General features: G+C 46.1%; 1 protein-coding gene and 1 long non-coding RNA gene across 3 annotated transcripts in view; one reads left to right on the top strand and one right to left on the bottom strand.

Moving 5' to 3' along the window:
* LRIG1 (leucine rich repeats and immunoglobulin like domains 1) overlaps positions 1-27,286 on the bottom strand; it is an 87,028-nt gene that overhangs the window by 3,853 nt on the left and 55,889 nt on the right. For both annotated transcript variants that reach the window (XM_086845235.1, XM_086845234.1), the window contains exons 4-15: positions 25,969-26,106; positions 24,868-25,011; positions 22,486-22,629; positions 21,543-21,686; positions 16,937-17,080; positions 13,260-13,340; positions 8,263-8,334; positions 7,004-7,075; positions 4,832-4,995; positions 2,611-2,931; positions 1,716-1,997; positions 367-786 (exon numbers count right to left, since the gene is read on the bottom strand). In XM_086845235.1, the coding sequence (XP_086701361.1) occupies positions 367-786; positions 1,716-1,997; positions 2,611-2,931; positions 4,832-4,995; positions 7,004-7,075; positions 8,263-8,334; positions 13,260-13,340; positions 16,937-17,080; positions 21,543-21,686; positions 22,486-22,629; positions 24,868-25,011; positions 25,969-26,106 (2,126 nt within the window). The remainder of the gene's footprint in view (positions 1-366; positions 787-1,715; positions 1,998-2,610; positions 2,932-4,831; positions 4,996-7,003; positions 7,076-8,262; positions 8,335-13,259; positions 13,341-16,936; positions 17,081-21,542; positions 21,687-22,485; positions 22,630-24,867; positions 25,012-25,968; positions 26,107-27,286) is intronic.
* Positions 26,228-26,588, top strand: LOC111934985 (uncharacterized). Its single transcript, XR_002867541.2, has 2 exons — positions 26,228-26,311; positions 26,406-26,588. It is a non-coding gene; the product is annotated as an uncharacterized LOC111934985 (long non-coding RNA).

Raw genomic sequence — 27,286 nt, 5'->3', positions numbered from 1 at the left:
TTCAAAGTCTTTAAAAATACAGATATCCAAAAAGTAAGACAGGTTCCCAGCATCATGGACATCATCCAGACTGTCTCAAAAGTTATCATTTTATGGTCATGGAAAACCAAAGTAGCAAAGCAATGGCTGGAACTACTGCCAAGTGGAAAAGACCTTCCTGAAGAGCAAGCCAAGGGGAGAAATGCAGCTCTGAACATGCTTCAGCAGCAAGTGAAAGCTGGTTCCAGCCCTGTGAGCCAAGAGAACCAGGGAGATAAGCCAGCTGCAGTTCCAGTGGATTGTGAGGCTCCCTGACGAGCCGGCTCAGCCTCGGTGGGATGTCTGCAGCACGAAAGGTTAGAGGGGGCCTCAGGACACCGGAGCTACCTGTGTTGGTGACACTGTACTCTTCACTCTTCTTCCTGGTCTGGTAAATGATGCAGACCCAGACCAGGGAGGTGAGCACGATGCTGCAGACCACGGCGATGGTGATGATGCCCACGGTGGTGCGGTCCTTGCGGCAGCCCAGCGACTGCAGGATGCTGACGTGGCTGTGCGCGCGCTCCGTGCCCAGCGTGTTGGACATCTCGCACGTGTACTTCCCCGCGTCCTCCAGGACCACGTTCCTGACGATCAGCAGCTGGTTGCCCGAAGTGAAGTGGTGCCTTTCTGTCACCACCAGGGGCTGGTCACCTTTCAGCCAGGTGATGCGGGGCGGGGGGCTCCCCGTGGCTTTGCACTGGAGAGCCACGGTCTCACCCACGGACACCACATGATCTTCCAGTGGATGGACCAAAGATGGAGTCTCTGCAGGAGAACAAACACAGAAATTAATTCATAGGGACGGTGTAACAACAGATCTAACAGCACTGAATATTCCTCATGTTCCTGCAGACAGCAATGCATGAAGCAGGCACATGCTCACGAGTATGTCAGCTGCCCACCACAACTGATCTAACAAGCACAGTCAAGGTCTCACTTCTCACAACCAATTAGTGTTAAGTTTTCCCAACAAGAAACTTCTGAGGACATGGGCCAACAGCTGACACATGAATTATTTCATAGGGCAAAAGAGATGAAGTACAATTTCCTTCTGAAGTAATTTTCCCAGACAAAGAGGCTGGTTGGAGGGACTTCCTTGGCACAAGAGAAGACGTGACTTACAGCTCCTTCTCTTACTTAACAGGTATTTTTCATTAGTGAACTACGGTGTAAAACAATGAAACAAGATTAAGACCATTTGACTGTCTCTCTTTTATCTGCAACTGGTAAAGAGCTTGAATGGCCATCCCTCCCAGTTTCCACTTGCACTCGGCCTCCTGGGGCACTGGTGATGCCTTTTGGCACTACCTAAAAACAGAGACCAGAAAAAATAAGGGACTAAAATCAGTTATATTTATTGAAGGGCCTTCAGGTACATTTAGGGCAGACAAACCCTGCCCAGGGGCTACACACAAAAATGGATGATGGATTTTCATACTTTTATAAGTTCGGTCCATTTCCATATTGAGGTAAGTAATTTACTTGAAGTTTGCTTCCCCACCACTTTTGTTTTCTTGGGGCCTGAGACAGTGAGGTATCCTTGATTCCCAGGCCTAGAGAGGAATTGTTTTGTCTGACCAAAATGGGAGAACAGTAGCTAACACTCTATATTGAGTTTGGAGTTGCACACTGAAGAACTGCAGGATTACAAATACATGAAGAAGCACAAAAGCTAAGATCCTAAGGCATCTTACCCAGCACGGTGAGGGTGGCATTGGCGAGCACGGAGCCCGCGGAGTTCTGGGCTGTGCAGCTGTAGACGCCCATGTCCTCGATCTTCACGTCGGTGATGAAGAAGACGTCGTCGTCGGGCATGACGTGCATGCGGCGCTCGCGGGCCGCGGGGAAGTCGGTGCCGCCGTCCTTCTGCCAGGCGATCTGCGGCGTGGGGTGGCCCTCGGCCGCGCACTCCAAGCGCGCCGTCGTCCCCGTCCGGCTCGTGATGTCGTGGGGGGTTTTGATAAAGGATGGCAGCACTGGTAAAGGAGAAATGAGAAAAGGGTGTGAGCGATTCCGTGGGGAAACACCATCTTCTGGGCAGGTCTGTTTGCCTTCCCACAGAGGGGATTGAAGTGACAATTACCCACTGGCAGGAGGATGCCCACATGCCTTGGCAGGGTGTCTCTGAACAGCTGGGGACTGACCTTGTGTTTCTACAGAAAAACACCTGTCTGCAGAGTCCATGACACCCCAAACTATAGACATGGGATCAAAGCTAATTTTTTCTGTGAAACCTGGGGAAAAATCTATCTCTCCTACAGAGATCTTCCAACAGTTAAATCCCTTTTCTTTGCATCCCTTTGTATTTTCATTATCATTGGGCTAAGAATCTAACTGAGCAGCCAAAGAGCAGCAGCTCAAGCCGTTAAGAACATTCATGCTGAAGTGCTTGGCTGGATGGCAACCAACACAAAATGGTGTGTGCTTCTCCCAGGGCATTTCCCAGCATCCACCCAGACACAAACAGCTGCTGTGCAGAGGTTAAGAGCTCACCATCAGGAACGGACCCTTGGGAGAAACTAAGTGGATCCCAAGGAATTGTACCATGTAGGAGCTCAGGCTGAGGAAGAGGAAGCAGTTCCCACTCACCATTAACGGTGAGTCTGGCCTTGTTGGAGTAGGTGGAGCCGAAGTGGTTGGTGATGACGCACTGGTAGCGGCCCTCGTGCGCGAAGGTGACGTGCCGCAGGTGCAGGATGGTGGTGCACTCCATCACCTCCCCGTCCTTGGCCCGCACGTGAGCAAAGTTCTCGATCTCGGCGTTGTGCAGCATCTCGTTGTCCTTCTTCCAGGCAAACATCATGGGGGAGCTGCTGCTGCTGGCAGCCAGGCAGGTGAAGCGGATGTCCTTGCCGAGGACAGCCACCGTCGTCTCGGGCTGGATGATGATCTGTGGCTTGGGGAAATCGTCTGGGAGGAAACAGCAATAGTCAGTGCTGGACTCTGAGGGCAGACTGGAGCAAAGCAAGAGGTGAAATGAGAAATAAGTGGTGCTCTGTAGAGCAGGTGTGCCACACACAGCTCCACTGAGTCATGGGATTGTTGTTCCTCTGGTTCCTTCAGTGGGCTGAGATGGTCACCGAGTGACCTCAGACACCTAAAAGACAGCCAGCTCCTTCACCAACTGAATCTAAGATACTGTGGTCTGAAGAAGATATTCAGGCCATATTCAGGTTGTCCTTGCTTGTACAAACCATGCATGAAGAGCACAGCTAAAATTAGAACCTCAGCTCCAGACCTGTATTGGCATGAAATAGGAGGGGAGAGGGCACAAAGGGCTGCAAGTGTCACCTCCAGGGAAAATCACCCACAGGAGGTTTTACTGAGGTGGAGATTGGTCTCTTCTCCCAGGCAATAGGACAAGAGGCAATGGCCTCAAGTTGTGCCAGGAGAGGTTTAGATCAGCTAATAAGAAACATTTCTTCCCCAAAAGAGCTGTCAAGCACCAGAATGGGCTGCCCAGGGACATGGTGGAGTCACCATCCCTGGAAGTATTTCAGAGATGTGGCACTCAGGGCCGTGGTTTAGTGGTGCATCTGGCTGTAGTAAGTTAATGGTTGGATTCAAAGGTCTTAGAGGTCTTTTTCAACCTAAAGGACTCTACGCAGCCCATGCTGCCAAAGCAGAAGCAGCTGTATTTGCCTGTCACCCGACCAGGCTGGAAAGCTTTGCACACTCTGTCTCTGCCCTGAAGACTGTTGGTTTTAGCAAGGTTCCAAGCAGATTCATTTATTAGGTTTCTACAAATGGTGTAATTTAATATTTGACTAAGGTTTAATTAAACAGCCAGGCCTCTGGAACCAGGACTACTAGTGCCTGGAGGACTTGGCAGGCAGCAGGAAGCAAAGCTGCTTTTGCTTTGTGATGTTGCTGTGGGGATGGAGCCTTCAGGATCTCTTCTTCCAGATGAGCACAGCAAGCCTCCCTCCCAGCCTGCTCAGACAGAGGCCACCTAGGCAGAGCATGTCACTGGGGGATCAGGAGGGACACGGGAACAAAGCTTCTGCTCTGTGTTCAGTGCAAGTCATGCATTCAGCTCAGTTAAATAGTGTTTGCAAAAGCTCATTTTTCCTTCAAACAGCCATGTGCAGCTCCACCCAGGATCCTCACTGCTTGGCTCCACTGCACAGGGTTTGGCTCCCAAACCAAGCCTTTCTTTTCCCCAAAACCTGAATGCCTCAACAGCATTGATTTGGCCTGCTCTGATGATTTGAATTTCTTTTTCTTTATGAGAAAGGCAGTAGATGTTTATGTGTGCTGGGTATTAAGTAAAGCTGCTTTGAAACTATGGCTCAGGTGCAGTCAACTGCAGTATTTGGGTGGGCCTTACTGCCCCCAAAGAACCAGCTGTGATGGAGGGATTCTCCTCTGGGTTTTGTTTTTAACTCATTGTTGTCTCCAAGGGGGAGAAAAGATGAGTGAAGAACACAAATCCACAGAAGAGCTCAGAACTCTGCAGAAGGGAAAAAATTACAGCTGCAGTCTTGATACTATCAAACTGAGAGGACTGGGGAAGTGTCTGTGCAGCCCCATCTGGAAGTGGAACAGGCCTTAGTCCCTTTTGATTTAATAGTCAGGGAACCCTGTAAGGAATACTCTGGATGCAAGCTATGCGCTGTGTGGTTTTAGTGGGAAATAAATTGTAGCCAATGACAAATTTTTTAAATGCAGGCTTGGGCTTCCTTTGATCCCACTGAATAACAAAACAAAACAGAAACCCTCTCATAATAACATGCTGGTACTCAAAGAAAATGTTTCCCAAGTGACTCCTACCCTTCATACAACCTCAAAACACGCAGGCGAGACTTACCACACACAAAACTCTCTGGCTGGATGGCAAAAATGCTCTTGCTTTTCAGTGACTCAGGATGGGCACAGGTGGCCACCACAAAGGACTGCAGCTGCTTCTCCACCAACCACTGGGGCAGCCACTTGAGCTGGCAGTCGCAGAGGAAGCTGTCGCTGTTAATGTGGCTGCAGGGAAACACAACCAACACGAGCCTGCTGTGAGTCCTGCATGAAGGGAAGGCTGGGAGGCTCCCAGTCCTTTCATGTTAAACACTTTCCTCCTGCCCCCCCAGCATGGGTGGAAGGAAGAAAAAGGACTGCAGGGATGTCCTCGAGGCACTAAAGATGTTACAGACGTGACACATTCAAATAGCATTTCATCTCCACGTAGAGAAACTCCCTTCTGTACTGCAGTGACATTGCAGCACCTTGTAATTATGAACCTGCTCCCAGAGAGATCCCCAGGAACAGACAAGAAATGTCAATGAGTTCCTGCTCTGCCCCTGTGGTTTGAGCATCTTTGGTGGGGACCAAATTCAGCACTTAACTACTGACCAGAGAGAGACCCTGCCTTCCCTGGCGACCCTGGAGTTGTGTTTACTGCTTAACAGAAGCAGTTAGAGGAGAAATGACCAAAGATATTTGTGTAAACCCTACAGAAACAGTTACTATTCTGGAAAACAAAACACATAAATGTTTCTCAGCATCCTCAGTTCCAACCCCACCACTGTAGTATTCTGATCCAATACTAGCTTAGCACCTTCTGTTAGCAAAAGAGTGTGAAAAAGGGGTAAAGAACAAGGGGATTTATGTGGGATTTTTCTAATATTCTGGGCCAAATTCTGGCTCAGCATAGCTCTAAGGCCAGTGAAGAACTGTAAATTTACATAAACAGGGCATTCATACTTTGGTCTGGTTTGAAAAACTCAGTCTGATCCTTGGAATTGAATGTGAGGATGCCTCAGAGACTGGGAAAATGCCCCAGAGAGAACTTCTGTCCTGTAATACTACAAGCTATGAAAGAGCAGGCTATCAAGAACACAGCAGAATTCCAACTCCAGCACTGCACTGTAAGATGTGAATCTCCTGCTATTTTTCTACCTCGGGAAATCCTGAAGTTTGAAATGAGCAGGAAAGGGAAAAAGAAAGAAATTGACTGGAGAGGGAGGGAATACAGGGATTTGATTTTTCAAAGCTGTCCACTTTGCTGTTCTAGAAAGATGTGTAGCCTCTAACACATATGATGGCATAAATCCCTCCTGGCTACTTGGGACAGGTCACAAGATCCTTCAGCATAAGGCATTCTGCATCTAAATGTCCTCTATCTGAACTTCTCAATTTTATAAACATTCATTCACAATATCTGGGATCTCACTGTCTCTTCCTAATAAAATCAATCTTTCAACTCAATTTTGTTTCAAGTGCCAGTGCAGAAGTCAAAGTTTGTAATCACACAAGAGATGCATGGTGTTTATCTTCTTCATTCCCAGCCACTGGTATCAGGTGTCACTGCCAACAGTGACGATCTGATTCCCATTTCCAATGTCAGGAGCAAGAACCTGCACCTGCCCAAATACCAAATAAATGATTTTGTGTTCCACAGACACTGCACTACTCTGGGGCATAGCAATGCACTGACAGTAGATTAAATATTTATGGGGAAGAAGAAAAAAGGAAACCAGGCAAGAGTAGAAACAGTGTCTGATAACAGTGCAGAGCCCCATCCCGGAGCACAAGCAGCAGTTCTGATAACACATCTGTATTTTTACACCAGAAGGCTGAATGACAAGCAGATGCAGTTCAAATGGTGCTTATCACTGCAGTATCAGTCCTGTGTGTGAACCCTAAACACAGGTGTACAGCGAGGGAGCAGATGGGCCACTGGGAATTAAATCCATGGTGGTGTGAGCAGGAGAAGCTAACAGGACCAGAGCTGGACTTCCTGAACAGAGATGAATAATTGCACAGGCAGAAAGCTGCTGGAAGAACCTGTGCCAGTGATCTAATTTCACTCACTATTACTATGCAAGACATTCCCGTGACAGCTTCTCATGTGTAAAAATACCCCACAGAGGAGGATGCAGGGGAGGGGGAAATAAGTGAGTGGTAATGTGGGTAACACCCGTGCTGCTGCTCACATCTAGGGCCAGGAGAAGCCCTCCTGCCTGAGGGTGTGAGCAGGACAATCACTTACAGCTGCCGCAGGCTCTTCATCCTGGCAAAGGCATCGGCTTGGATGGAGCGGATGGCGTTGTCCCCGAGGTTCCTGCAGGCACAACCACAGGCAGTGTGAACAAAGGGGATGCCATGGCTGGGACAGAGCCTCTCCACATTGATTTCAGCACTGACTCCAGTAGCAGGAATCAACATCAGCCAGCCAACAAAAATTACATTTAATTAAATCACTAGGTCATTCCCTACCCAGTCTTCTCACTACACTTTCTCAGTCTGAGCTACATCCATCATCCGTAGCTCAGAAATTCCTCAGCTCCCTTGATAACTAAAGATAGTCAGGAATGTGGTACCCCACATAAAAGAAGGCAAATATTTGCACTAAGCAGCATCTGAGGAATTATTTGAAAATGACTTGGAGAGGATACTGTTGGGTTCAAAAACTCCCAGTATTTCCAAAGGAAGGGGTTAAAGGCTTCCCTCACAAATATCACTAATTAAAAAAATAATTTGTTCTCTGAAAAAGCACAGGGTCAGATTTAGGGCTGAAGTTTACTAAGTGACATGTAGGGCAGACAAGCACTGCTTAAAGAGGACAATCTAAGTAGAGAATTAAGGGCACCTTTATTTGGGAATGTTCTCCCAGTCAGGCAGCCCAGATCTTTCAGCATGTTCTCGATGGCCATAACATTTCATACAATCAACAGCCAATAAAACATGTAGAGCACAGTCACATATACTTTAACTTGTCTTAATCCAAGAAAGGAGGTTATTCATGAATCACTGCTGGAGTCATCAGCCTTGGGACACAGAAAAAAATTACACAGAGCCAAAATTGACTTCTTGCAAATGGCTCTGAGGGGGTTGTGCTGAATGGAGATGTTCAGTGGGGATGCAATGATGAAATCAGTCATCTGCAGCACATGTCACTGCCAGAGCCCGGGTTTAGGGGGAGGTTGGGGCAAAAGAGGAGAGAGTGTTCTGTCTGAACCAGCCTATTTTCATTGCTAACAGCCTGCAAAGCAGTAATGTGCAAGTCAAGGTGATACTCTCAAAAATTAAGAGCATGCAAATTTCCCATATGTTCTATGACTTTGTTCCTGGCACAAAAAAAGGCCAAAGTTGAGGCGGACTTATAATGAGAAGGAAGCAGGTGGCCCCCACAAATGGACTGGCTTCTCAGTTTACAAAGACACTATTAAATTGCTAGCAGATTTCTCAAGCAGCTACTTTTGGCAGACCCTCCCCTTCCCAACCTCTGAGGCATGGTGGGTTACTCACAGGTGCTCCAGAGCCTCCAACCCTGAGAACGCTTTCTTGGCCACTGACTTGATCTTGTTTCCAAACAGAGTTCTGCAGTTTCCAAACATCCAGTGCCAGATAAACAGAAAGAAAATGGGGAGGGGGGGGCAAAAAAAAAAAGGAACACAATTAGTGTGGCTTTATCTGATATATACACTCAGTGTAAGTCGCAGGAAATCTGAACTGCACAGAGATTAAGAGGGCTGAAGCACACTCGCTTTCCTGCTCCTGAAATTAAATCCTTTTATCTGTATTTGAATTTAATAGTGATGACAGCGCAGAAGGGAATGTGCCATATCACGTAAACAGGCAGGTTTGCTCCCATGCTTGGGAACCAGCTTGCTGAGTAACAGAAGGTCCCCTCTGTTCTTCACAGGCAGGCTGTAGACAGGATTAAGTGCAGTGACAGTTTAACAAGATATTGGTCTCTCCCCACAGCACTTTTCATTTCTGACTTCTTCTCAGACAGGAAAAAGAGTGGTGATTTATCCCCTGGTGCTTGGCCTGAGCTATCAGCACACAGAGCTGAGGGCTGCCCCTGGGCTGCACATTCACACGGCAGCTGACTGCAGGCACTGCTCATTCCTTCCTTGTAAATACAACAGCAAAGCAGCATCATGCAACAGATCATAGCCAAGGATAATTTAAGGAGCAAAAGGCAGAACAGGTAACGTTCAGAGCTGAGGAGGGGGCTTGCTTGCATCTGTGATCAGAGAGCATTCCTCTGAATCAGCAGTGGCATGAGAGGACTATCAGCAGAAAACAGCCACCTGGAGAATCCCAGCCCAGCTGCCATCTCCAGAGCAACAGTTCTCCATAAATATTGACCAGTGCTAATGGCCAGGGCCAGGGTTCATGCCAAATGGACAGTCTCTCCACCTGTTTTAATAAAACATCAACCAGTGTCATTAATTAGGAGCTGCTTTCCTTCCCCAGGCTCCCTCTAAGGGTTTATCCTCCAGGTGCAGCTGTTATCACCACGTGGTGTCCAGGGCAGGTCATCACCCACAGCTCAGGTGAAAAAAAGGCACATCTGGTGCTGCATTTGATTTTGAGTTTTCATTCAAGAGCTGTCCTTTAGCATAGGGTGTGACCTGTATCTGCACCCCAAAATGACAACTATGATGGTCCCACTGCTTGCTTACTGTCCAGGGAAAGGAGAGGAGTACAAGATGGAACATGTGCAGCCATTCCATGAGCAAATACATTCCCAAGAACTTGTCAAGGCTTTCCACAAAGCACTTTCCAAATGTCAGGATAATTTGGTTATATACTGGCTCCCAGTTTCAAATACCCCCAGCTCCAAAGGATGTGTGCAATCATGTGTGCCATCATTTGGTAAAAGGGATGTTGCATTAATGAAGGCTTTGAAAAATCCATTAGAATGATTAATACAGTAAATAATTTACTATATGTAAACTCTGCTCAAATGGCTGCATCCATACACACTGATTTCTGGAGCCGTATTCCTAAATAAGTGTGTTATAAGGACAAGATAAGGATAAAATAAGGACTAAAGGAAATGGCCTCAAGCTGTGCCAGGGGAGGTTTAGACTAGATTTTAAGAAAAATTTCTTCAGAGAGAGTGTTGTAAGCATTGAACAGGCTTCCCAGGGAAGTGTCAGAGTCACCATCCTTGGAAGTGTTCAAAAATCTTGTGGATGTGGCACTCCAGGACATGGTTTTAGTGATGAATATGGTGATGGTGCTAGGTTAATGGTTGGATTTGATGATCCTAAAGATTTACAATTCTAATGGAAGTTAAATGGGATACTGCTGTTGAAAAAATTAAGTTGAGCTTGGGTTTGATAGCTGCAGATTTCTAATATAGTTCAGTGGATTCTGGACTTTGAAAATTGGAGATAGTGCTGATATCTGTTTAGTTATCTGTGCAGAGTACAGTACATCTGGGAAGGGAATACACAGCTACACCACTTATGTAGGTGCACAAAGCTTGATGCCTGGACATGAGAAACACCTAACACACATGACAAGTCAGGCCTCAGCAAACTCATTAATAATTACTCCTTGCAACTAATTTCAATTAAGTGCCCCTACAAATCTGAGAGTTTGTACCTAGCAGCCCCCATCAAAGGGCTGTGGAAGGCTGGAATGTGAAGGCAGCAGAACACAGCCACAATCAGCCATTCCACTGCTGGCCAAAACCTCCTCCACAGGGCAGAGCCAAGCACAAGCTCTCCTGGAGACTGCACCAGTGTAATTGTGGCACACAATTCACTGCAGTGTTTTCTCCTCCAGCCAGTTTACACCTGCAGGAAGATCTTGCTGAGTGAGCCATCAAAAAGCCAGTTACATTTAGCAGCTTGAATAATTAGGAACCTCCTTGCTCTGCAGCGATTCCACTGGTGCTTTTTATGCTTCAGTGCTTCTCAACTCCCTCTTTCTTCAAGCAACATTTTAATTTAGGCCTGTGCTCTCCATCCTGGAGAGCTTCATATATAATTCAGAGAAGGCTAAAGTGACTGGCCTCTCCATCTCTGTTTAACACCTTCATGTCAGCGAACAACCCTCTCTGTGCTAAATCCTTTCAGAGGCTAATCTGTGCCAGATCAAAGGGGAATGGCTTTTAAGGCAATCTCCACAGAGCTGAGGTGATTATTAATTCATTGGAAGGTCTCCTCTGAAGTGCCCATTTATTTTTTGTATGCTAATGCATTTAAAGTGGTTGACGGTTTAAACACTAAATCACCCAGTGAAATGTTTGCTGTTAAGGGCTGATCTTTTATTTACAAAAATATCCTGGTACTCACTTCAGCCCTAGAAATCACTAGTTTGGGATTTATGTGCTGATAAGCTAAAACAGTTCTGAGGAGATGCCTTTAAAAGTGACCACTCAAAAGTATTCTCAAAATGCCTCAAGGAATAATAATAATAATTTCATTTTCTGAGTGTTTTTTAGCCTTACACACTGGGTGACAAGCAAGCTGTCTGTCCCACAGCAGTTCACTTCTGTTAAGTAATCAAACCACTCCTGTCTGCCTCAAACCAACCTGATCCTCATGCTTTTCCAGGCTATGAAATGTGCTACAATTCCCTGCACAAACCTTCCCTGCACATGTCCCTCAGCCAGACTCAGAGCTGGCCTGAGTCCATGTGCAATGACAGGCATCACTCAACAAAGGAAGAAAGATATAAACCAAGCTTCCTTAGACTTGCACAAGCCCATAGTGCATCTTTGTGTACCAGCAGCTCAAACCAGCAATCTTTTGGAGGTATTCCTTGTGCTTGGTGACAAACATCTCATCAGGCATTTCACAGGGGACAGCAATAGCTGCTCTGCCCAGAGCTCCAGCACATAACCCCACAGGCTGCCCCTGCTCCCTCTTCCTTCCTCCTCCCGCTCCTTGCTGTTCCTCCTGGCCTCTGCCTGACCCCCACAGCTCCTCAGGGCTCCCTGCTCCTGCTTTACAAGTCAGTCCTTTTGCTGAACTCTTTCCTTCCTTGCTGTCTCCTCTGGGTTTTTTCACCACTCTCCTGTTACCTGCACCCAGCATTTCTAACATATCCTAATCACTTGGGATCACTACTTTTTCTCCTGTGCCCGTTTTGGAGGGATGTACCACCAGCAGTGGATGTACCACCAGGACAGCTCTCTCTGCTCCTTTCCACCACCTTCTCTCCCTTGTCAAAGCAGCATTAGACTCATAATCCCTACAGCCTGCAAATCCCACTGGGCAGAGTCTCTGCTCCCATCACCCTTCCAGCTGCTCACATGGTCTCACTGGGTTCTTCAGACAAACCAAACACTCAGGCAGACAAGGACTCTTCTACCCACCACATCTGCTCCTCTGCCTTTTTTCTGGCAGTCATGGGAAGATACCCTGACTCTGCATGCACAGCAATTCTTACTGACTTCTCTCTCACTCCCACACTTCTGCTTCCCTGTCTGGCTCCCCCTGTCCTTAAATCCTCCTCTGCCTTCTGTCCCATTTTACTTGCAGCTGCAACTTGGTCCCCTCCACATGGACCCAGTGACTCCCCTCAGCAACCATCAAATGCCACCTCTGTGATTTCAGATTTTTCCCCTCTGAGCACTCCCATCTCCACAGACCCTGCCATGGCTCATCCCACTCCCCGAGGAGTCTCTAATGAGAGCGTGACAATATCCCGCCTGCCAGGATCCATCCCAGCCATCTGCTCTCCATCGAGGTGCTTTTACTGCACCTCTGGCTGTGCCATCCCAGCATCACAGACAGCGGCATGGGGGGTGCTGAGAACTTCAACAAAGGCAAGAGGTAATGATTAGAGACTCTTGATTTGTCACAAGCCATCAGAGACTCCTCTGACAGGGCTGATTTATATCTCCCATTTCAAATGGAACAGGGGCTTGTACGGAGCAATGTGAAAATCCTTGCGAAGGCCAAACAAGCCATAAACATTTGCAAGGCGCATGCTTGCCTTGGGTTTCTTTTTATCTCTTCAAGAGCCTGTGCCCCATGGTGCCTTTTATTGTCACTGCACATGGAACTGAGCCCGAAAGATCACTCTCAGAAAGAGTATCCCACAGAAACGAATCCTGTTTCAATCCTCTGTTGTAACAGGAAGTGGAGTGATTTTTCTCTCTGTTTATTGTTATTTGCTGCATCAATCAGTGCCTCGCTGAAGACTGCAAGGGGTCATTTTTGTTGTTTGCTTTTAGAAGTGAGGAATGGTTGTGCTGAATTTTATACATGAAAACAGCTTAAATTTCTCTCTGTGTCTGAACTGCAGTATGTGGTACTGTCTGTTCACCATTTAGAAAGGAAATAATTGCCTCATACCTGCTTAAAAACATCAGTGCTTGAAAACCAGACTTGTGCTCTTGCAGTGAACCTGCAAAACTGTTACAACTCAGATTTTCTCTTGATTTTTGTCTTGTTTCAAGGTAAGGGAGGCTGCATAAAAAGGGACAGACCCAGCCCCACACAGGCACACAACAAAACTGGCTTGCAGAGTTCAAGCCCAGGGATACTCACAGCTTGCTCAGGTTTTCCAAGCCTGTAAAGGCTCCATTGGTATCTTCTATTGTGCCTGAGATGTCGTTGTGGTCCAGTTCCCTGGGGGGAGGACAAGAGAGAGCTCAGAATCAGCGCCTCAGTCCCAGTGTCACTGTTACAAACAAGTGGAGGAAGCTGGAGAGTGCCACATGAGAGGTTCTCATTTTCTCCTGACAGTTATCAGAAAATGCAGAGTCCTGCAGCAAAGCAGCACCAGTCACTTCTCCTGCACTGACACGTGGTGGGATGGTGCATTCCAGAAAGAGCTCTGGCTTGTTCCTAGCTGAAACCCTCCCAGACAGCTTCTTTTTACCAAGTAGGTTTCTGCCCTTTTCTAGTTCTGTGCATCCAAACAGAAGGAGAAAAATTAAAATGAAGTGCCAAAATTAAACTGAAAGAAACAGCTGTCCTTAAATGCTGCTGCCATGAAATAAGATCACTTTGGGTATTCCAGTGTATGCATGTATTTGTCTATAGCTGAATCTTAGGAAGATGATTTGGTGTATTTTCTACAAAGCTGCATTTTTTCTGGCAATGAACTTGAAAACTCAACAAAGGAAAGCGCCAGCATCACTACACCAGCCTAACTCTGTATAATCATTTGAAAAAAAAACAAGAGAATTCCTTTTTCAGAGTTAGCTTCTTTTGGCTTTCAAATTGACCATCAATTACAAGAGTCAAAGAGGTCTGAAGAAAAACAAGCACACAGAACAAACACAGAGATCCACAAAAGCTGTTTAAACAGTCTGTTTAAAAATCCTTCCCTCCCAGCTTTTAAATCCAGCTAGCAATGAATACCCAGCAACACAGACAGAAATTCATCATTTCCAATGTTAAAGAAAAACTAAATAGGGCTTTGTTGGTTTTGTTACATCACTCTGATTTAAAACCTGGCAAAACACAACACCAAAGCAAACTTCACCATCCAGATAACCCCTGAGCCCTCAGGTACTCCTTTGGCACCTTTTGAAGATGATTATCTGAAGGTTTCCAGATAAAAAAATATTAAGACCAAAGAAAGAAAAACCAAGTCCCCCTGCATTTTCCAACACTCCAGATATGGGCATCACAGTGTGGCTTCTGGGCAGCACAAATACACAGTAACTCACAGGAAGGGAAAACACAGTTAAAAGAAAGCCCCAGTTTCAATATGGAAATGGTTTTCCCGCAGCTGCCTCAGTCTTGGCTCCTTTCTCTGCTTTAGGGTGAGCTAAAGATGTGAAGGGAGATGGCCAAAAGCCACAATTCCTGTTTCTCAGCTGGCTTAAGCCTGGGACCTGAATCTCACATCCCTGGCCTTAGCCAGCATCGCTGTGGATGTCAGGGTGATCTCTGTGGGCTGCTCTGTGCCAAAGGCATGGACAAAATCTCAGCATCCCCGTGGGGTGTGGGTGCACATAATGCTGTGGTGCCCAAAGAGACGAGTCCAGGGGAATGCTTTGATCTGCTGGCATTTCCAGCACTATCCTAGTGGGACAGGAGCAAATAAACCCTCCTGGATCTCAGTTTCTACATCTTCTTTACAGTTGCCAAGCCAAGGTCCCTTGTTCTGTTTGCTTTTTAAGGGAAAATCCCTTCTCAGACATTCTCCTCTTCAGTTTCACCACGGGCTACTGGTCTTTGGAGCAGCAAGCCCTTTCCCATGGCAGAGACTGACAAGTGGGAACAGCCTGTAGGAGCTCTGACACACACTTTTATTAATTGACTGCCACACATTGTGTTTTCTTGAAAAAGGGAAAGAAAATGGTATTGCTTGTTCATCCAGTGGCAACTCAAAGGTTTAGTGTTAGAAAGGAGGAATAAAAACCTTTTTAACAAATGAGTGAAAATAGAGAGAGGGAGGAAAAAAAAAAAAGAGTGGGGTATTTTGGCCCAGCTCTCTTTGTCTTCCAACTCCTCTCCCAGCCCCTGTTGCCAATTTCCTATTCTTTCTGGCTGGCTGAGCTTGAATGCTCGAAGCCTTGTTAATCATTGTGCTCAGAGGTCTCCGGGCCTGACCTCTATTTGAATAGCTCCACATTTCAGCAGTTTCACACCCACCAAAGGCTCCCCAACAATAGCCCATAATTAAAGCATGCTCAGCTCTTTTTCACCAGGTGCAGGACCCAATAGGCCTTTCTCTTTATTAAATTAGAGCTCGCTCACACACTCCCTCTCTGCCTCCCCCCTCTGCCCTGGACATAAAAGAGGCTCCACATTCAGTGCAGAGCAAAGAGAAGGACCAGCTTCCCTTCCCCTCCATTTTTCTTTGGAAACCTTTAGTTCCGGTCTTGACAGCTGCCTCAGAGAGGTCCCTTTCTGAAAGCCCAGTGGCTGAAAGGCTTTGGCTGAAGTTTAAAAAAAGCAAACAAAACCCAAACTCACTTTCCAGTCACTTCCTTCACTATGAACTTCAATAAAGAAAAGAGTAAGATGCAAAAAGTACTGTAAAGGCAGATTTTTCTGTTCCCATTTCCTTTTAATGACCCAGGCCACAATGGGCTTCTGAAGAGGCATAAAAGTATCAAAGTGTGATTTTTTTTTTTCTTTTGAAGGAAGAATTAAATCAGTTTGCTGAACCCAACCAGTCTGGGAACAAATCTGGTGCTGTCACAAGGCCTGTGAGAATTTTGTGGTGTGCCAGATGAAGGTGCTGAGCCTGCAGCTCCCAGAGAGAGGAGAACAGCCAGCAGCCCTGCAGGTTCCAGTAAGGAGACAGAGACAACTCAGCAGCAGGAATGGAACTGGATTCCCCATCTTCTGATGTTCAAAAGACAAGCCCAGATGGACTTCAGTTTAAAACAGCTCTCAACAGTGTATAATGGAGCAATGCTACAACTGCATCCCACAGGGGTCACACTGATCTGTCTAATGGGCTCTACTGCTGCTGAAACCTTACAAGTTGGTATTTGGACCAGGCAAATTTGGACTATCACATTTCCAGGTATTATATTGCGTCAGTGGTTTTAGAATAAAAGTCTGTGGTAAATGGCCACAGCCAGCACTGGGTGAATCATTTTTGCAATTCAGTACTAGGGGCTCGTGAAACTTTGCCCTTGGCAACTTTCTGGTGTTTCAGGATTTACCATGAAAATCAGAGCACAGAATGTTTCATGGGCATTAAAGAGAAAGACTTCTGGTTACTTGCATGGTACCTGCAAAAGCTTCTTATTTCTGTGCCTGGACTGAAGGCTGGGTGAAGTTTTGTGTTGTTACACTTCTGGTACAGTCAGATCCTAAGCCAAACCTCTACATTTTTTTGTTTTCCCATTGTTTTTTCTTGACATCATCTTAGCCTATAATTTTATATTTAACATTCAGTTAAAAAAAACCAAAACCAACAACACAGAAGTGCTCAATAGCACATCTAAGAGGATATTCAAATTTCTAGTGTTGTCAGTGGAAGGAATCATTCCCTGCTCATTCTGAGTGCAGAGTGACCCAAAAGAAACAAAGCATTTCTAAGATTTGCAATTAAAGTCAATATGATAGCAAGAGAAATACTGCTATTAGCTGCAGGAATGAGACCTTAGGGATTTTTGGTCAGCTGAGGTGGCTTCAGGAACCTGAAACTGCCAGACATGGGCACCCAAAGCATCTTCAAACAGAACCACCTGCAGAGCACAAACTTTGGAGGGAATATGGGTGGGGTCTGACAAAAGCTGAGAGCAACTTACAGGACACGTAGGTTTTTGAGTCCCCTGAAAGCACCTTCTGCAATATGATTGATGGAATTGTGGCTCAGCCGTAGCACGTGCAGTCCCCCGAGGTCTGCCAGGCTTCCCTCGTCCAGCCTTGTCAGGTTGTTGTAGGAGAGAATCCTGAGGGGAAAAAATGTAACAACAGCTCTTGTCAACCCACCTGGTATTTTCCAAACTCCCCTCTGCCAACCAGTGCTTGCCTCCCACAACCACCTGACAGGAGGTGATGTATGCATGGATGTGTAACAACTGGATTAGGAAATGAGATTGCAGCCTGCAGTTATTGCCAGGAGACACCACCCATGGGGAAGCTGGGTGACACCAAGGGAGCAGGAGGCAGCTGGTACCCAGCTGTGGGGAAATTCTCTGTGCTACAGAGAGTGGCTGCCCAGAAGTGACTGAACCCAACACACACACACACACACACTCTGTCAGCTACGGCAGGGAGAGCTGCTCCTGCTCCCACGCAGCTGGGTGAGGGTCTGGGAGCAGCACCCCTGTGTCCCACAGGTACAGGCAGAGCTCAGAAGGCTGTGTTCAATCCTCACTGCCATCTGGCCTCCCTCCCAGGCTCACAGGGAGAAGCAGCCCCTGTTCCCTGCGAGGTGCAGAGTGATGTCACACGGATGGATTTCGGAGTTCACACACGCTCTTGGCAGCATCCAGGCTGCTGTGCTCAGGAGCTGTCTTATCATTCTGCACTTGTGCACAGCCAGCCCCAGGCTCTGGGTGTGGGTGCCTCTGCTCCACCCCAGTCCAGAGCCAAAAGCATTTCACCACAAGGCAATTGAATGCTTCCTTTCACGCACAGAAAGGAGGTGTCTGTTGTAAACCAGCCACCTTTCCTTCCTCCCACTCCCCTTTGTCAAGGAGCATAGTTTGCCTTAAATCCTCTCCACTTACAAGAGACTGTTGGAGGGTTGTTTTTTTTCTTAGTTTTCCATCTATCTCTTCCCTTTGCCTGTATTATCTCTGGTCTGGGAGATTTTTGTTTTAAGCACTGCTCCTGTTGCAGTTTGGAAGTTGGCAGGAAGGCAGCTGCTTTTCTCTCCCAGCGAGGTGCAAGATGGAGTTTTGACACAGAGGGCAGGCCTTGGGAAGCTACCTCACACACTGTGCAACCACCTTCTATCCAGAATAAAGCCCTGCTCTGGAAGGCCAGCTTGGATTGTCAAATGAGGGACCTCTCAGAGCAGCAGCAGGCACCAGATTTTCGAAACCACCTTCTTAAGTGACCTGGGAGTTCAACTCACTTCAAAAGATGTAAGGGTTTGGGCTGCTCAACTTTTGAGAAAGTGACAGCTTTGAAGAAGCTTGAAATCCTCCACTGTACAGACAAGAAAAAAAATTTCACTGAGTTCCAAACCTCCACATTCCTCTTCTAGTACTGCCTGTTAATGAGTCTGCTTAAAAATGTGTCTAGGGCTTGCATGAAATTCACTGCAAAGCCAAAACCTAAGTCCAAACAGACATATACTCCAAAGCAATTTACTTGGCAAAGGTGCTATCTTTCAGCTAGTGGGCAGAGGGCAAGCTGTGGAAAAAATTCAGCAAAGATTAATGAGTTTGAAGGTATGGGACAACATATTTTCATTCCTAAAGAAGCTATAGTGTTAGTTAGGAAGAATTGGCATCTGATCAAAATTATGTCCTCACCTGCTATTAAAGAATTTGGCTTTAAAAGAAATTTTTTTTTTCAAAAGTAATCCTAAACCTGGCTGAGAAAATAAATAGTTCCTTTTGATTCCACACATAAGAGTTCCTGCCACAACTGGTGAAGGCATGTTGCCTCTGTTTGCATGGATGTCACCCCAAGATGGACAGACAGCAGCAGGACATGGAGGCTCTCAGTGGGGTCCCACATGGAAGGCTTCAGGAGCCATGGCACCTGGTAGTGGCTTCTTCAGCATGCAGGGCTCTGCTTCCTGCCACAGGACAGGCCAATTGGCAAAACATCAGGTTTCCCCCTCAGCTCAGCAGTGTGGATTATCTGGTTGAGAGAAGCCAAGAGATCTCTGCTGCTTCCTTGACCCTGGCATCCTCTCTACTAGTGAGAAATCACTGGAATGAATACATGGCAACATTTGTCTGCACAGCCCTTCTAGCCTGGCAGGAAGTAGGAGATTTTGAGCTCCATGCCAAAATTTGTACAGAAAAGGGTTAACCAGAACCCTGTTGTGCAACTGGAGCTGCTGCTGCCAGCCTGCTCTGGACCAGGTACATCTAACATACTTAAAAAGGGAAAGACCCAGCAGCCAAGCCACCATTTACCTCTGATGAAATCCTGTGCTCCCACTATGGGTTTTTCCATGATGTCCTAGCACCTGACTGGTGAATACAATCAGCCCTTTCTCATGCTCACAACAAGGCAAGAGCTTTCTTTCCTTGTCAGCTTTTACATCAGACCAGAGACTTGGGGGTCACGTTTTGTCCCAGCAGCCGAATGAGAGATAACTCCTCCTTCAGATGACCAACTCCCTCATTAGAAAACTTTGAAATCCATTCCCTCCCTGTACAACCACAGTGTTTTCAGGTAACTGAAACCCAGAAGATTTAGCAACAGTGGAGGTGGGCAAGGATCTTTCAATCAGGAATGAAATACACACAATTAACAAAGCTCCTAAGTCAGTCTAGATGTATCTATGGCTTCCTTTCCTCACCCTTGAATTTCAGCACAGACCTCTCCTACAGGTACTCTCTGGCTGTGGGAGTTTCAGTTTGGAGATCTGATGGCTCCCTGCAGCAGCCTTACCCTAAAGGCAGCACCTGAAAGAGCTTGTAGTACTCTGCAGGGATGTGCTAACACCCACAGGATCGCCTTTCCCATCACTGACTGTCTCTGGCCTTACAGCACAATCCTGCCTGTCAGGCCAGGCACGCCCCAGTGCCTCACACCACCTCACACCACTGGGCATTTTCCAAATCTACCCCATCCTGCACCAGCATGACTCCTGCCCCTGAGTTTCTGCAATTGCTGCTTCTAAGGCAGCACAGCTCACTGTTAGAACTGCTTGTTGGGTGAGATCCTAATCCTTACCTGAGAAAAAGGACTCAGCGTGACAAGCAACCTCCAACCTAAACCTGAGGGTTTGCAAGACAGTGTCATGTGGAGAAGACAAGCTCAGCTCTCCCTGAAAGAGTTCTGATATCAGCCCTGTGAGCTGAAGATGGGCCTTACCCATCCCAAACAACCCAGGCTGAAACAAAGCTCAGCACAGGCAGCAGATGTTTGGTGCTGAGAGCAGAAAGCTCTCAGAGCTGTGCAGTGATCTCCATTTGGCTGTTCCAAGGATTCAGCACTCTGAGTGCCTTGGCAAGGCAGGTTCCCCTTTTTTTGATGCTTCAGATTTAAAGACCAGAGGCAGAGCACAGTTCCAGTTCTGATCTGCTGCCTTGAAGATCTCTCCATTAACACTGCCTTCATCTAGCAAAATATCATGTGAGGACCTACACATGAAGGAGCTGCAGCTGCCCACAGAACTGTGCCAGACATGGGCAGTTCTGCAGCAATTTGAAAAATTAGGTAATTAAACAATCACGTGTGTATTTAACTAAAACCAAAAATAAAGTACTTCCTTGTGCCCCCAAAAAATAACCAACATCTGAACAAATAATTTGGGTTCAACAGAAGATCACAGGGCTAGCATGTTAATTCTAAAGATAAATAAATTACATGTGTCATGTCTACCCATCTCTGAATCCCACAGGCCAAAGGTTTCAGGACTCATAGCTGGTTGGGCAGACACCAACCTCTAGGGTGAGAGCAGAGTGAGGCCTCTGGCAGCAGGAAGCTGCTTTACCATACTGCTTTTAGGTGCACAGGAGAATCCCTAACAATGTTTAACACTTCCCTGCACCAAGCAGAATGAATTCCAGTTCCACTGATGACGTGTCAAGTTTTGCCAATGAAAAAAGTGAAGTTTCCCACAGTCCCACCGAGGGAATGGCACCTACTTCTGTAAATACTGCAAGCACCCCTGTGAGTGTCTTCAAAAAGGCATTAAAGCAGTGCCACAGATCCAAAAGACACCCTTGTGGAGCTGCCCTCAGCAGCAAGGCCGTCCTTCATTTGTCAGGCTGTATTCCCAGCTGGAAACCTCAGGAGAGCGAAGCCAATGTGTTTACCTTTCAACAACTGAACCCTACAGGAAGGATAAACTGTAAACAGGAGAAACAAGGAGAACTACCTTTAAAAGACCAAATCTCTGCTGGTTGAAAGCACGATTGTTCTTTGTAAATACAGAGGATAAAGCAAAGCTTCCTTCAGGCTGTGCAGTTATTACATGGCAAGTTACAAGTCTTGTAACTCACTAGCTAAAAATGTTAGCCAGCCACAGCTCACAAACTCTCCAGGTCTTCTGGCACTGTGCACTTTTAGTGGGTTCCAGCCTTTGTTTCTGGTGCAAATGTTTTAACCAGGTGCTCTGAAGGCCATAACATCATAAATAACAAGGGCATCACTCAGGAGCCTGCAGTTCCTGCTTTTCTACAGGTTGATACAGTGGAAGCTGTAAGCCTTGAGAAAATTCCTGACTCCTCTGTCTCCTGCCAACATGACACAACACAACAGAAACCAACTTACAGCTCATGCAGCTTCTGGCAGAAGCTCCAGCCATCAGGGTTGATGCGGGATATGGAGTTATTGCTGAGGTGAAGCTGGTGCAGAGAAGAAAGGCCATAGAGAGAGCCACTGTTCACTTCTGTCAGGCTGTTATATTCCAGGTGGCTGTGGAGAAAAATCAGAAGGAATTGACAGATCAGCAGCAATGGTCAAATGCTGAAAGAATTTCCAAAAAGAACTGGTATTTTAGTCATTCCTAGACACTTTTCTACATAGCCATGGGGACACATGGGCATTTCTTACCAAACAAAGACAGAAATTCAAGCACAACACAAAGGAAGTGCCCAGGAGGAGATGTGACTCTCCACTGCAAGTAAACTGGGCTTAAAGCATCCCATTCAAGTTTGTATTTGCAGAGTCCCAGCTGTGTGACAGCAGCACCCAGAAACGTGCTGCCTTCATCACCTGGGACCTCACAAACACACCTGGAAGCCAAGTGTGTTGTTCAGGTATTTCTCTGCAATAAGTAATCAATTTATTCTCTGGTATGGAAAGAGAACATCACCAAGAATGGCCAGCTCGGTTTCTAGGTATCCCATGAAGTGGAATAATACTGTCTGCATCAATAGATAGAGTTTCCATCTATCAGTCAAAATAAATTTGCAGAAGTCAAATATTTAAAGACCAATTGAGATAAATGCTGAACGCTCAAACTGTCAAACTTTCAAAGGAATAGTGCCACAGCTTAAAAAACAGTGCTGTTTTTATTGAATACCTGTTGAAGCAGTGAGCTTTTATAAACTGTGAGCTAAACAGAAGCTGCTGCAGCAGCTCTGGGCATGCAGGACAAAGAAAGAAGCACAGGAGGTGACACAGGTACCCACGGGTCTCTGCTAAAATAGAGAGAAGGATGTCACAGCAGTTGAGGCTGTTTAAGGAAAAAGAGCCCATTTCTCCAACTTACAGAACTTGCATTTTGGCTAGACCCCAGAAGGCCCCATCAGTCAGTTTGCTGATGTTGTTGCGCTGGAGTTTCAGGACTTCCAAGCTGTCCAGTCCCTGGAACGTCAGGCCTTCAATCAGGCGGATGCGATTTCGGTTCAGCTCCCTAAAATCACCAAGGCCATACAAAGTTTATTAAGCCCCAGTCCTTTCTCACCAAGTCATCTGTGCAGCACACAATGGGGGTAGCAGTGCCAACAGCCCCTCTGTCAGTGCTTCCCAGGAGACAGCAGAACAGCACCGGAAACTTTCAATCCCAGAGCTGTCCAGGGAAGGCAGCTGGGTGCTGCCTTAAACAAACTCAACCCAGGACAGACTTTCACTACAGAGAAATAACAGAGTGCAGCAATTCCTCTTCATCCCTCCTCTCTCTGCATTTATTTTAAACCACTGATCCTTCTCATCAATTTTCACACTCCATTCTCCCTCAAGCGCAGACACCATGTGAACCAGTACAGTCAAACGTGGGCACTATTTCCCTTACAATCCATTGTTTTTACAGGACTTGTAATTGCCCAGTAAAAATGTGCTCTGAAACATGCAGGTGCCCCAAAAGTGTGGGCCCAAGAGGAAACTTTATGGCCAAGTCTGAAAGGAAAGCTTTCAGTTACCCTGACAAATGCCACTTTTTCTTTTTTTTTTTTTCCCTACTATCAGAAACTAATAAAGAGTGAAAGAAGTTTTTTCCAATAGTAATGTAGTCATAGTATTCATGTATACAAAGGTTTCCAGCCTGGTTCATTAAATTTCTTTTTAGTTTCCTCAGGTGGGGAAGGATCCCTAAATTTTAGCAATATCTTTTTTTCTGAATAGCAATATGAACATCACCACAGCACTCTATGGCAACCTATATCAGTCTTATGGATTGCTTCACCCAGACAAGCCAGCTGAAAATCCTGTTCTGTAAAGTCCACGGAAAACTTCAACACATTGCACTAAAAGATAAACTTAGAGCTTTTAAAACTGATACTTTTCCACACATATAAAGACTAAGCAAAGGATAGTTCCCTATTCATTGTTTGTGCTGAGGAAAATGGTGGTTACAACATCTGAACTTGTTTTGGAAAAGATGAAGAAGCCATAGAGACTTTAAGCTTACTTTTCAACTGCCTAAAAAAACAATCTTGAACTTGTACTCAAGTTGAGCATGATTAAAGTCAAGTAAGCAATAAAGATTTTGCAGGCCTGAAGTCCCTTGCTGCACTGCACTTCCTGGGCTATTAGTGAAACAGGCTTTGCCAGAAAAAGAACTGTACACAAATTCTACAACACACCAGTCTGGATAACTTGCAATTCATTCATGTTTATCTGTAGAGTTAAACAACCAGCTCTGAGGCTGTCATTAAGAGTACCAATTACTCCATCTCTCAGTGCAAACTGTGTTCCTAAACAGATGGAGTTGTTTTCATTATGGTTCTACACATGATGCAGTCAAACACAGTGAATTAGAAGCCCTCACTCAATGGACAGCAACTTCCAACTGAGAGGCAACAGACTTTTCAGATGTATATGCGAATGTGTCCCCCTATCCCATCAAACCTGGCTATAAATTCTGCATGTATGCAGACACAAATGCACACACACTCCTTGGGCACACCCTGGCTTGAGGATTTGTCTCTCAGTCAAGAGGCTGACACTTGGAGGTGCAAGTTCCAACAGCATTTGTGAACCTTATGTTAACAGAGGTGAACCTTTTGCCTATCAAATTTGATGGAAAGACTGAAAGAAGCCTTAGGCTGGGCCCATTTCTCTAACTGCAGCAGAAGGAAAAAGCTCAACCATTAGTGTTTTATTTTTACATGTAAAGCATATTTCTAGCTGCTGTGTTCCCTTGCAGGCAGAACAACAACCATGTGCATGTTAACTCATCTGAACTGCAGTTTTCTCTGCCCAAATATTACCTCACAGTTTAACAGCCTTCCCTCCCTGCTTTTTATTGCCACATAAAGATACCTGTGTGGCCTTGAAAAACTAACATGGCAGCTGAGTTCTGTCACTCAATAGAAACATCTTGCAAACCTCTCTTGCACCACAGACACCAGCAGCTTGTGAGGGAATGGATTTGTCTCACTCTGTCAAGTGCAAAAGATGCTGATGTCTGTTACAGCATCCCTCTCTCCCCACCTGATCCAAATAATAGTCTGAAAAGCCAAGAGTTACAAGACAAAAAGGACTATCTCCCAGTGTGTCTTCCTTGGAGGTGGCAGAGGACTCCTGAATAGTGGAGTCTACATTTTATAGATAGTAGGTGAGGAGGGGTGACATTTGGTGACATGCACACCCCCAGGGTCATTTTAGCCATAAAGTGTGGCTGAGCTTAATTAAAGTGGACATTTGTACTCACAGTTGCATTAGCCTGGGCAGCCTGAAAGCCTTGACAGGAAGCTGAGTGATCCTGTTTTTACTCAGACGAAGTGTTAGCAGGGACCGTGACAGGCTATCAAAAGCACCAGGCTCCAGGGTGCTGATTCTGTTGCTCCCCAGGTAGCTGCAATAAATCACAGCAGAAAAATGAACAGTTCTGTCAGAAATCACCTTTTATCAGCATTTACTTGGTCTGCAGACAAGCTGGTGAAGCTATGGAGATGGCTTCAAACCAGCTGAATTTCTGGCTCACAAAGGGCACAGGGCCCTTCCCAGAGCCTGTGATGAATGTGGAGAATTGCTGGGCACTTCCAAAGAGCTCCCTGACATCCTCCTACTTGAACAAGGCAATCAGGAAGGGAAGCCAGAAACTGGAGACTATTCCAGTGCAGGATGATGCTATTCATTCCCCATTTTTCCCTCAGTATCTGTCCCAGAGGTCTTTCTTACTTGGATCCCAGTCAGCCACAGGGGGCTGTTTCTGCAGGACAACAGGCAATTATCAGTCACAACACCACTCTCTTACACGCTCTTACAACAAGGAACACAAACTTTGGTGTAAACTTTAATGCAGGCAGACTATTTGCCTGCACCTCTTCAAAGGTACCTAAAGTACAAACTGTTTCATGTTTCTCTGAATAGGCAAATATGCTGTTGGGATGGTGTTACTCTGCTTGACCCCATTTTCTTCAAATAATCAGAGACATTTTTGTTCTCAATATTCAGAAAGGCACTTTAATGATGAAATAATTGTTCTCTCTCCGCTCTTTTAGATGCACATGGGTTTGCAGTTGTAAAGACACCTACACAGGAAGAATGTAGGATACCTGAAAGAAACCTTCTCTCTGCAACACAAGTAATAATAATCTGCATTCTTTATAGCTACATCAGAAACCAGACAGCACTCAAAAAATAACCTGACAAAAGTGACAATGTGCTCCTTCTAACTCTCCTTTGCACTTAAAATCCTGACAAATAATCCTATACTTCTTATGGTCATTACTTCTTTTTTTAAAGGTTTGAGGCCCTTTTCTCTGCTGTGGTAACTCAACAAAAGCAGTTCCCAAGAAGCCAAACTCACAGCTCCTTTATGTGCAGTCCCTGTGGAAAGCAGCCGTTTCGGATTTCCGTGATGTCATTGAAGCTCAGGTCCAACGTTTCCAGGGTAACGTAGGGCTGCAGCTGACTGCCTTCAATGCTGCGGATCCTGTTGTGATGCCTGCAACAGGCAGAAGGAGAAAAAGAGACTGTTTAGTTCTCCTAGAAAAACAGAAAGCATATCCGAGGCTGCAGCAGGCCCCCAGGCCGGCCCTGAGTTCGTACGCTCAGTTATGGTGACTTTTCAGCAGCTGTTCAAGGAGCCCATTCCAGAGAGACATTCCCTAATCCCCTCGCTGCTCCTCTGGCTGGGGAACAGCTCACAGGTATCTGTAGGCTTCCAGACACTTTTTTTTCTTCTACAGAGCTACTGACTCCACTCATCAGTTTTTCTTCCATTAATCTGGGCTCTCCTACAAGCCTGCACTTCCAAACTGGATTTGTTACGTGCAAGGACTACAGGGCTGGATTTGAATCCCAAAGGCAAGGAGTGCAGATCAGTGGCTGAGCCAGCCTGCCAAGGCTTGATCCAGAGAATGTGACTTTCAGAGAAGGAAACAAATAAGTAAATACAAACTCAATAAAAGTTACATAATGTTCTCAGCTCCCAAGGATTCTTCTGAAAATTCCCAGCTTTGCACTGTATTACAATGATTTGTAACACAAAGAAATAAGAAGGCTTGCAAATATTCTTGCAGATATTTCCTTATCTTTTGCTATTTTTGTCCCATTGTAGGATTAGGACAACTCTGCAGTGCCAGTGCCTGCCCAAGCACAAGCTGCAGGATCAGACCCTGCACTGATCACCTGTGATTGCTGCCTTACCAGGACAGCCTGAGGGATTCAATCTAAAGTTTTTCATTAGAGAAAGTCCTACCAACAGTCCTCAGGGTTTCCACAGCCACCAAACAGTTAAATACCTTTAGACCTCATCTGTACTCAGCAAGGTCTAAGTAAAAATCACCCCCCTACCAAATCCTTTCCTCTGACTCTTTTCTGGCCTGAGTCAGTAGAGAACAGTAATGAATTAAAAAAATACATTGTGCATTAGTCACAGGAGGCAGAGCCTGATGTGAATTTAGACCAGTCACTGATATTACTGGCAAGGCTGTAAGTGAGGCTCTCCAAACAGACGCTCACCAGACACTTGGGAACTTGCTGAATAATAAGAGATAGTAAAGAGAGTTCAGACAAGTCCTGTGCCTCAATCCATCCAGATCCCGACTGGGTGAGCAGAGGAGGGGAGAGCAGGCAGGGAAAGCACCCCTGAATGCAAGCCCCAGCTCCCCTGACAAAACATC

Source organism: Cyanistes caeruleus, chromosome 11, assembly GCF_971803275.1.
Source record: "Cyanistes caeruleus chromosome 11, bCyaCae1.hap1.1, whole genome shotgun sequence".
In the NCBI taxonomy this organism is placed as follows: domain Eukaryota; kingdom Metazoa; phylum Chordata; class Aves; order Passeriformes; family Paridae; genus Cyanistes; species Cyanistes caeruleus.
Note: the sequence above shows the minus strand (reverse complement) of the source record. Positions and strands in the feature narration are given on the sequence as shown.